The sequence below is a fragment of the Eschrichtius robustus genome, chromosome 2 (genome assembly GCF_028021215.1).
Source record: "Eschrichtius robustus isolate mEscRob2 chromosome 2, mEscRob2.pri, whole genome shotgun sequence".
Lineage (NCBI taxonomy): Eukaryota > Metazoa > Chordata > Mammalia > Artiodactyla > Eschrichtiidae > Eschrichtius > Eschrichtius robustus.
In genome coordinates this window covers 42,223,668-42,235,250 of record NC_090825.1, presented here as the reverse complement: position 1 = coordinate 42,235,250, position 11,583 = coordinate 42,223,668, and the positions used below count along the sequence as shown (strand labels likewise).

Sequence of the window (11,583 nt, the reverse complement as noted above, 5' to 3'; positions counted from 1 at the left end):
TTATATGGCTCCTGCAATGGTTTTCTTTATCCAGTTGAGGTATCTTTTGGTAAGGAGAATGTAGATGCCAGGCTTCTGGGGGTTACCACACTTCCCAAAGGAAGTGACACCTCTGAAAACGTTATCACATATCAGAGGACTTCCAGAATCCCCCTGGAAAAGAAAGTCATATGTTTTAAACAGAAGTGCTTTCCAAAGATATTTACTTACCTTTTTAGTCATTCATTTATTCACTCATTCGCTCATACATTGTTTCTCTCTTTCCTTTTTAAAGGCTAATTTTATATCTCTTTTTATTAATTGTCTGCCCTCAGCATCAATTAACACAGATCAGTTTATATTTTCCAATCATTTTCATTTTGAAAAAGGCAATTCTGGAGAAGATGTACAAACTCATTTTCATCAGTAAAACAAAGAAAGAATAACAAAGGAAGCCTTTAAAATCATTGTGAAAAATAATTGTCTCCTTCAGTTGACCTGTATCCCCTTTTCTTGGTCAGTAGATGTTAGGGGAAGAAACTAAATGTAGGGGCTGCCTGAAGGCATGAGATGGGATCTGAGCCACTCCCTGCTCTGAAGGAGGACACGGGTTAAGCCTTCTCAGACCAAGGAGTACTTGTGATAGTTCAAAAAAATTTTAGGGATCTTTTCCAGTTTTCATCAGCCCTCATTTCATATTCTCTCTGACCTTGCAAACCACTTCTGGATCATGAGTTCCAAATAGGGCCAAACTGTAGTCAAGCACATGGAGAGGCAGAAAAACGCAGGAGTTGGGAATCAGATGGCCCCAGTCTAAGTCCAGGTCCACCCCACAGACAGCCGAGTTATCTAACTTGGGGAAGTAACTTTCTAAGCCTTAATTTCCCTTTCTGTAAAATAGAGTTGGTAATAATAGTGTCTATCCCATGGGGCTATTTGAGGATCAAGTGGCATAGAGTATAGAACTTGATATAGTTCCTGCCATCTGACAAATGCCAGCTGTTGTGATCAGTTTTGAGAGGGCTGAACAGCACCCATAAGCGGTGGTTAAGTGGGATCCTGATTATTAGGAACGAGAGAAGTTTCCCTGGGCAGGTTTCCCTTGAGACAAAGGAGCACACACCAGCCCAGTGTCAAGCTGACGTTCTTGCAGGCCTCACACATAAAAAGTAATAATGATAGTCCGCCCTCTTGTTCCTAGGCACTCTATTTAACCTGATTTCCTATAACCCCCAAACGGTTAAAATTTTTAATTTACTTACTTCACATGAATCATCTTCACCTTTTCTACCACCAGCACAGATCATACTGAGATCAATAACTGGATTAAAATTATAGTGCCGGGCATCATTGCATATTTTCCTATCTATCACAGTAATGTTGGCTTCTCTCAAGGCACTTGAAATTTTGCACAAGTCTTTTTTGGTGCTTCCCCATCCTGCCACATGACACTTGGTGTGGGGTTTGACATCGTCTCCTCTTTTTGGTAGCTGAAGTATTCCTACAGCTTTGGTCATAGTTGCTTTACCATCCAGCTAGAAAAGAGACAGGAGATGCAGTTTTAGGGAAGGACAACAGTAACCAAACCCAGAACACAGCTCTGACTGCAATAGATATCTTGCTTATTTAGCATGTTCTTACGAAGGACATGGCCATAGTCCTGTTCCAACCTAATTGACCATCAGTTATTGATTTTTTAAAAGTCACAGCACACCTTTTCATGCATGTTTTGCTAGGCTAGTCTAGATAAACTTCAGTCCAGCTGACCTGTCAGCAGTGATGAAATTATGTTGGTGGTGACTGACAGTTCCGGGGTTGAAAAGCTGTACTGGAGAGTGCAATCATTATTTTATTCAGGTGGTCTTGGGTTTGTGAACTGACTGGTATTGAGACCAATGGAAGGAAGCCAGGGCTCCAGGTGCAGTGGGGCGGGGTGGGAAAGGGGCCGGTGTCCTCATTTTCCGCTTTAGTGGAAATGTGGCTTCCCCGCTTCTGAGCAAGTGCAAACCAGCCTAACTGCCTTTGAGGGCTCACCCACACTCTGACCTTTTCTTTGATTCACTAAGCTCTCTTCTTGGCTCACCACCTTGCTTTCTCTCTTTCTGAAAAGTCAAGGCAAGGAGAGCAGGGAGTGTGATCAAGGTTGAGTAGGGGGTAGAGGAAGATAATTCTACTTCTTTGTTTTCTTCTTGCCTCAAGCTGTAGGGAGTCCTGGTATTACAAACCTTCTAAAAACATAGGAGCACAGCAGCAAAGGCCACTGTCACATTCCTATCATTGCATTGCTTTCAGACCCCACTTCCTGACATTGGACAGTCCCCACTTCCTCAGTGCCCACTCTGAGTTGCTGGTGTGCCCAACCCTTACCCTGCTAGCACTTTGAAAGTGAGATGGCCATAGTCTAAAATCTCTCCACAGAACATGACTTCAAATGCCTACACGCAACGTCTCTGCTTCCCTCCTACTCATGCTTTCTCACAGCCTTCATGCTTGTTGTCTGGTTGGATGGACAAGGAGACAGGAGAACCCCCAGAAAGGACTTCAGGTCTGAATGAATGGATCGGAATTGGAGTCGGGGTGCACATGTTTGTAAGTAGCTCTCCTGGGGTCAGACACACACAGCAGCGATGAGCACATCGGTAGGTTTTAACCGTGGTAAGTTAACCACAAGGAGGTCCTCACACCCTCTTTGTGAGTTCTCTAGCAACATCACCCCACTGACCACAGTGTCAGAGGTGAGAGGGAGTTTCCTGACTCTACTTCAAGACCAAGAACCCCTCGCACCCCCCACTCACCCCACACTGTTGTAAAGGAAAGATTTTTAGTTCCTGAAGGAGACTTGACAACTGCTACCACTTTCTTGAAACCTGAGTGCAGAATCTCTTCTCTTGATGAACTTTGCCACTGTCTGGCTTAATTCCATTCCTTATCCAAAATTATTCAGGAAATATTTATGGAGGGCCTACTATGTACTAGGAACTATACTACCTGGTACAGGGCATACAAATAAAAAGACAAAAATATCTGTTCTTTGAAGCTTACATTCCAGCAAGGGGGGCAGACAAACAAACTAAAGTACATCAGAAGTGCGTGCTGTGGAGAAAAACGCAGGAGGGAAGTAGGCCAAGGAGTGCCCTCTACTGGGCAGGGGAGGGAATTGCCTTTCCCTGCCCAGGGAGGGGGACTGGAGGGGATTAGAGTATAGGGGAGGAGGGGTGACCTGAGAGAGAGGCCCAGCCTGAGAGTCTCAAGGCAGATAGTATGGGGGTCACTGATAAGTATTGGGGAGCAGGGAATGTGGGGAGTTTGCTGGAAACACATGGCACTCTAGGACCCTCTCTTTACTCCTCCTGATGAGGGTGTGTGGATCCCCTGAGCATCCTCTTGACTCCTGCTAGGGAAGTTCCTCATCAAGCCCCTTGGGACAAGTGTGAACCTCAGCTCACACTCTGCCTTCCAGTTCTGCCTTTTCTATTATACTTTCTGCACAACAGCCAGATAATCCTTCTAAAAACAAGTCTGATCATGTCACTGCCCAGCTTAACACACTTTCCCATCTCCTTCCCCATAAAGTTCAAACTTCTTCCCATGGTTCACAATATCTGGGTCCCCTCTTTCTCAAATCTCATGATAACTTCCCTTTCTTCCCTTCTTCTTCCAAATGCATTTTCCAGAAAGACTCCTCTTATACACACTGCTCTTCCTGCCTGAAAGGCCCTTTCCTCCTTCTTTCCTACTAACTCCTGCACCTTCTGTAAGAAAACTTCCCTGACCGCCTGGACACACCACGTGCTCCCGTAGGGTCCCCTTCTTAGTCATCTCCATCACGGATGAGTCACATACCACCAGATCAGAGCTGTTGATATATTTGTCTGTCTCTCCCACTAGACTGTGAGCACTTTGAGAACAAAACCTATTTATCTCATGAGGAAGAGAAAAGCTTACTGGCACTCACAGCTGGGCCACAATTTTTCCTGTTGATCATGAACACTTGTCATAGAGCACCAATATCAGACAAGGTGAGCCTCAAGAAGGGAGCAAAATCTAGGCCGCTCTGCAGTCACGTTTGAGTACAGGCAAAAGCAAGGTCATTGTGCCCACCACAAAAATGACCAAGCGCCCCCTATCGGCTAAAATGAGTGATTGCTGCTTCTTATCAATCACAGATTTAGCCTCCTAGATAAGTAAGATTCACTGAGATACTCAGTCATAGAATTACCCCACTTCCTGACAACAGTCAGTTCAGAGCAAACTCCTACTTCCTAGAACCCTCCCCCTCATCTGACACAAACCCAAATCCTAGGATAAGCCCCATCTAACACTCTCTTACTGAGCCACCCCGTGGTTCCTCATGGTGTACAGTCTCCCTTGCTGAGCAAGAACCGATAAATGCAACTTGGTTTGACTGCAGTTGAGTTGCTGGTGGCATTACCACTTTGGATTGACAGGTCTTACCACAGTAGGACTTCTGTCAATATCTGTTAAATTGAACTGAATTCCAAGAGGGTGAACATCTGTACAATTGCGCTGGGTCCCAGCTGTCCTTCTTACCCCTACATCCTGGCATTAGCCAACCACTGGCTATGAGGCCAGTGTGTAAAAACTAGTTTCAGGTTAAACTGACCAAATTTCAAAATTTAGCAATTTCAAAATAGTTATTGAAAAAAAAACCCATATTTACCTGAAGGAGTTGAAGATCCCCTTCAAATGTCTGTGGATTGAAGCATGGATGGGGAATTGCCTTTTTAATGGAAAATACTTGGTCATATTTCTCTTTATGGGAGGTAGAGTGGGCCCCAAGAATAACTCTAGGATTGCCTTTCCTGGAAAAAAACAAGGACAATGTATCATTTATGTGAGAGAATAGATGAAATTAAGCATGAACTTAATTTATTAAATCTGGCCAGTTATTTCAGATGGTTTCCTATTTATAAACAAGCACAGCAAGGCAGGGGGGAATTTATGAGGTTTTTTCTTTTGGTGTTTTAGTTATTTTTACCTAAAACTCCCAAAACATGTGTTATCTTAGGTGCTTCAGCTTCACATCTTTTCAAGGAAGAAGCAACAGGAGAGAAATCCCAGGTCTTTTGGCAGAGGCAAGAGCGTTGGGTTGGCAAGGCCTGGAGAGGTATGCTTGGGTGCTGACCAAAGAGGACTGCTGCAGGAAGAGGAGCTGCCAGTTTCTCCATCTGCCTTGGATTTGTGGAATCAACACCTAATGGAAGAGACTCAACCCAAGAACTAGAGACTAAACCTAAGAGTGAGAGCAGGGGTAGTGGGTTTGCTTTTCTGTGTTTCAGGGAGACAGTGTACCTTGCTTAAGTCTTCAAAGATGACAAAGATGGAAAAGAGTCAGGCTTTTAATAGGTAGGACTGAAGAAATGAATCAACTTTATAGTGAAATTTTAAATCTGAACCTAAACACACACACACACACACGAGCAAATAAACTGCTAGCCCCTAAGTCTAGTTTGTGAACCTAACGATAGCTAATCTGGGAGAGGTGGGCACAAGCATTTCTTGATTTGCCAGACAGACTTTGCACCAAGTGGGTCTGTTAATCAAGAGTGCCAGTGGTGATCTTCACAGTGTACATTGTCCTGAATTTCCTACTTGATAAATTCTCATTTGATACAACAACATAATGCAGATCTGTTTTGATCTTCTTTGTGGGAAGCTAGTTTTTAAGTCTCTTTTTTTATGCATGCAATTTATGCAAAAGTGAGCAGGGAAATAGTAGGTACCAACAAGAGGTACTGATAAAGAAAACAGCAGCATATCCTTGTGATAAACATTATTTTGACTTTCAAATCACAATTAAGAAAAACATTAGTTTGAACCATAGGAAATGGCTATTTTGTAAAGTCAAACAGTTAAATATCAGTAATTTCTTATGGTTCAATCTAATATGTAGCAACATGGGACAAAACTAATTATATAACAGTAAGTAAATTGCTTGTAATCATAGAGAACACTTAACTTGCTCAACTGTGTAAAATATACTTATGGAAAAAGCTTGCAACAAAATATAAACAGTGATTGTGTGAAGTTGATAAGATTATGAGTGCTATTTCTCACCATTTTGTTTTTCAAAATGTTGATAATATTGTTATTTATAGTGAAAAAATTTTTAAATAATATGAGAAAATGGTCATGCATTTCAATTTTATTCTATAGGATCTGGCCTTTGCTTATAGAGATAAACGTAATAATAGTACGTATCAGTGACTGTGCTTGCGCACTTTCTTCTCCATCTCTACCTAATTTTGGTTTTGGACTTCATTTTCACAGCCCCTGTCCCCCCCACCCCACCCCCCAAACTGCCTGAGAATGAGAGGAGCTCAGAATTACTTACAGGTCACAGTGAGCAGCTGTCAACACCCAGTTTTCTTTGATCAAAGCCCCTGCACAGACTTTCAGCCCTTTGATTAGAGCCATGTAGCGTCTTGTGTGAGGTGGCACTTCTTTTCCTCCTATAATTCCCTCACAGGATACTGGAAAAACTAAAAGAGTGATCCAGAGTGAAATCCTATCTTACCAAGTCATGCTTCCCTCTGAAAAGTTCTGATATAATGAATAGATCCAGATCGAGTACATAGACGTGCACTCTGTGTCAGGGAGAGAAGATCAAAGCAGTCCAGGTGGCACAGAGTTTTAAAAATTTTCCATGACAGCTCTGTATAATAGTATCTTGAACTTAAACAATCTTCTCTTCCTCAAGAATGCAAAGCACCTTTAACATAATGTCTGTCTCCTTCCTATCCCTGGGAGGTAGAAAATGTCAGGCAATAGAGTCTCTTTTCTTAAAGCTCAAAAAGCAAAAAGATTAAAGACTTAACATCACACAGTAAGAGCAGATTGGGGAGAAACCCCATTCTCCTGTTTCTGCCATTACTAGTCTGTTCACTTCCTATTACAGGCTGCATTGTCTCAGTCTTGGGTTGGACACTGTTATTGACCTTAAAAATCTCAGTGTTCCATGGCGAGATTATTATTTGGAATGATGGTTTGGTAAGTTATATTAAATTCAAAGAAAAAAAAATCAACAATATAGTAGCAATAATAATGAAAGCATCTATGATTTACCAGGCACCGGTTAGTTTCAGACACTGGTTCTGATGTTTGCTACAATGCAAGGTGGGTGTTATTATTCCCATGTAGAGATAAGGAACATGAAGTTTAGACAGGGCAATTACCTCACCCAAGTTCACACAACTAATAAATAGCAAAGCAGTCTTCTAATACTGTTCCACATCATGAAAAATCATACTCTTTCCATTGTGATGCACTGTTTGCCTAAAGTAGTGGCTCTGTACCTTTGTTAGTTTCGAAATATAGAGCCATTTGAGAATCTGATATAGTACAGACACACAGATGCATGTAAATATATGCATACAGTTTTGGGAGAGCCACAGACTTCTTGATGCCCATCCATGGCCTTGAGGGAGCTCGTGGATCCCACATTAAGAATCCCAGCTCTGAAGGTATCATTGAGCTATAAGATATCATAGTGTGTGGTTAAGAACCTGAACTCTGGGTTCAAATCCCAGCCCTACTACTTACTAGTTGATGACTTTAGTAAATTGACTTAGCCTCTCTGTGCCTTGGTTTCCTCATATATAAAATGGGCTGATAACAATGATACTTAAGAAGAGTATATGTGAAACACGTAGAATACTGCTATACTTCATTGTAAGTTTTATGCAGTGTTGGCGTGCGTGCACACACACACACACACGTGCACACACACACACACAGTTCATTAGATTATTTTACATTGATGTTACTGCTTTCTTCACCACCCCCACTGCTGGAAATAGACACTCACAAATACCTTCTGAAAACCAAAGTTTTAAGATTTATCTGAGAGCTATGACTACTCAGTTGTATCTGTATGACTGAGCCCTCCAGTTAATAAGTAATCTATCCATCCCCAATTTAACGGCTTTGTTGGTTTTTCACTTGAAGATTGAGCTCTGTAGATCTGGCCTGAATTTATGATAACCTCCAGATATAGTTAATGCTTTCATATTTTTGCTGTAGACACAATAGGTTATGTTTTCATCTTAAAAAGCCAATATGCCATTTAGATAGCAAAGAAAAAAGGTAACATGAAAAATTATTGGAAATTAAGTTGTGATTTCTTTTTCCCTTTTACACAATATTAAACAAAAATTAAAGCAATATGAAATTCTATTTTCTTATAAGCAAAACTAAAAAGCATTTGGAAATATGTCTTACCTCCAGGAATTAGAAGGAGACACATGCCAGTGGGAAAAGAGAAAGGGAAAGGAATTTTCATGGCTTCTGTTACTCCCATATGAAGACTATTTAGTTTCAGGTACTGACTTAGTAATATATAATGAAACACAAAGGATGTGGGTTTTTTCTTTTTATCTTTCTCTGCTATGTGGCTAAAGAGTTTGGTATTTTATTACTGGAAAACATAGCTTTATTTTAGAGATGGTGTGGTTACTTATTTGTTTCACATTTCCTTCAGGGTTAGACCTTTCCTACCTTAAAGGGTACATATGAAGCCATGGGGACTGTTTCATTTTTATTTATTATTATTATTTTTAATACATCTTTATTGGAGCATAATTGCCTCACAATAACGTGTTACTTTCTGTTGCACAACAAAGCAAATCAGCCATGGGGACTGTTTTAAATTAAGATCATTAAATAGAAAATTGCTCTTCTTTGGCAACTTTTTCACTTTCTAATACGAGTTTATTTTAAAAAGCTGAGAATTCAAGTCTATATAAGAAATTATTTTGAAATAGCATCTTTAAACCTATTGTAGTGGGGGAAAGGACAGATATTTGATGCATTCATTGTTGAGATTGCTGGGTAATCATCAAGGGAAAACTGAAGTTAGATTCTTAAAGCACACCATTCAACTATAAAAGCACTAAATGAAGATACAGATATTCACACACATGCAGAAATGAGAAAGGGACTTTGAGATATGACGTCAAAGGCAGAATTTGTAAAAGATTGATAGATTCATTGATGAAAAATTGAAGTTTCTGTACCTTAACACAGCAAATACAAAGCCAAATTGCAAACATTTTCAATCTACGTGACACAAATGGATATTTTTATAAAGCAATAAGAAAAGATGAACACCTGAAAAGAAAAATGGTCAGAGAATTTGAACAAGTAATTTACAAAAGAAGAAATAAAAGTGGCTCCTATATTCCTAACCTACGGAGGAATGCATAATCACATAGCACAAGTTATCTGTAATAAAAATGCAATTTAAAACATTTAGGTACTATTTTTGCCTGTCAAATTACTAAAAATTAAAAAACACACAAAAAATACTCTCTGTTGTTGGAAATTCTCATTTGTTGATGGTATTTCAAACTGCTGCTATCTTTCTGGAAGGCAATACCTATGAAAGGGTTGTTAAATTTTGCATGATCTTTGACCCAACAAGTCATGTTTATGATTCATAATTTAAAAAATTGTGAAATTTAGCAATAAGGAGTTCCATTGCATTATTGTTCCTAATGAGAAAAAGTTGAAAATAATCTAAATGCCCCCAAGTAAGGAATTAGGTAAGCATATTAGTTTCCCATTGCTGCTGTAACTAATTACTGCAGACTTAGTGGCTTAGAACAATACAAATTTATTATTTTACAGTTCTGTAGGTCAGAAGTCCGATGTGGGTCTCCCTGGGCTAAAACCAAGGTATTAGCAGGGCTGCATTCCTTTCTGGAGGTTCTAAGGGAAAATCTATTTCCTTGCCTTTTCCAGCTTCTAAAGGCTGCCAGCATTCCTTGGCTTTTGGCCCCCTTCCAGCTTCAAGGGCATCAATAGCCGGTGGAGTCTTTCTCATTCTGACACTGACTTTCCTTCTGCCTGCTACTTCCATATTTAAGGACTCCTGTAATTACATCGGGCTCACTCTGATAATCTCCCTATTTTAATGCAAGCTGATTAGCAACCTTAATTTCACCTACAACCTCATTTCCTCTTTGCCAAGTAAACTAAGATTCATAGACTCTAGAGATTAGGATGTGGGCAGCTTTGGGTGGGTGGAGCATTATTCTGCATATCATAGTAAGTAAATTATTATTCATTTGTACAACCATTCTGTGCAACCATTAAATAGCATGGAAAGTGATCACAAAAATGTTGCTGTATCAGACACCTCTTGTGTGTCACCACAGATCCCCTTGGCCTCATGTAATCCATGGACCTTGGGACTTCCCTGGTGGTCCAGTGGCTAAGACTCCATGCTCCCAATACAGGGGGCCCAGGTTTGATCCCTGGTCAGGGAACTAGATCCCTCATGCATGCTGCAACTAAAGATCCTGCATGCTGCAACTGAAGATCCTGCATGATGCAACTAAGACCTGGTGCAGCCAAATAAATAAATAAATAGATAAATAAATATTTTAAAAAATCCATGGACCTTGGCCACTTGTTCTTCTCCACCTACTCTGTGGAGACCAATTCTGCATGGCCTTGTACCACCTTGGGCACCACCTGACAGCACCTTGCCTCATGCCTGCATGATACAGCTTTTGCCTCCCACCACTGGACTCCACTGCTGCTGCTGAGATCTAGGGTATGATGCAGAAATGTAGGGGAATTCAAGCCTTTTGGGGAAATCTATTGATTAGCAGGAGATGGAATCTAGTTGATAAATAAGCTATTCTTTGAAGCACTAGTACTTAGAGTTCTTGGAAGATAGTCTGAGCAATCAGTTGTGCCTGATGCCAAGAGGTTTCCTGTTCAGCCATGCACCTTTGTATTGTGCTTCTCCTCAACACTCCTCTTTTCTCCCTTCACACCACCTGCTACCCCCTTCTCAAGTATTCTGATCTTTAAGAAAGTGGCAGAACTTAACTTCTCCCCTCCGGGAACTCAGGCTGACAGTTGGGAGTGGCACTAGGAGTTGGGAGTAACCTTGTAAATTAGACCCAAAAAGTAGGATTTGGAGTGGAATGACTCACTGAACTGAAACACTGGGGACTCCTTTGGTGGTGGTAAGTGGGGAGAGTGGAGGGGCAGTGGGCTTTTTTGCTTCTCCTACCCTGGGATGTGGGATCTGGGCAGCCCTGTCCCCTGCCTCCCAGTGAAGAAGGACACGTGTGGGAATGGGATTTCCCTGAAGTAGGGCAGGTGGGAAAGGGGTAATTGTAACTTCTTTGATTTTCTGAACTTTGGACTTAGAGTAAACTTTGAGTGAACTCTTCGAGTGAGAAGAGACTTTTATGAGGTTCCCACCAAATCTTTCTGGTTATAATTCGGTTATTTAGATGTGGTCTAGGGTCAGAGGTTTCTATGTGGTGAGTTTTCTAGGTAATGAAGCGACAGACTATTTTCCTCCCCCAGTCCCCAACCCCCAGCTTTGTGTCTCATGTCACCCCACTAGATCACTCACAACCTCACCGTTGCTGCATCTACTGCGACCACTGGGACAGTCCCCTTCATTTCATTTTTTTTAAACCACTTTATTGAGATATAATTTATATATCATGCAATTCACCCATTTAAAATGTACAATTCAATGGTTCTTGATATGTAGCTATTAATTCTTAAAATTGTGGTTATATATATATATATCATAAAAGTTGCCATTTAACCATT

The 11,583-nt window shown here is 40.9% G+C and overlaps 1 protein-coding gene across 1 annotated transcript; it reads right to left on the bottom strand.

Moving 5' to 3' along the window:
* Positions 1 to 8,281, bottom strand: GZMA (granzyme A). Its single transcript, XM_068532786.1, has 5 exons — positions 8,221 to 8,281; positions 6,335 to 6,482; positions 4,661 to 4,802; positions 1,242 to 1,514; positions 1 to 153 (listed from the first exon to the last, which is right to left on the bottom strand). Exons 1-5 carry the CDS (start codon positions 8,279 to 8,281, stop codon positions 1 to 3), a joined length of 777 nt encoding a protein of 258 aa, XP_068388887.1.
* Between the last annotated feature and the right edge of the window lie 3,302 nt (positions 8,282 to 11,583).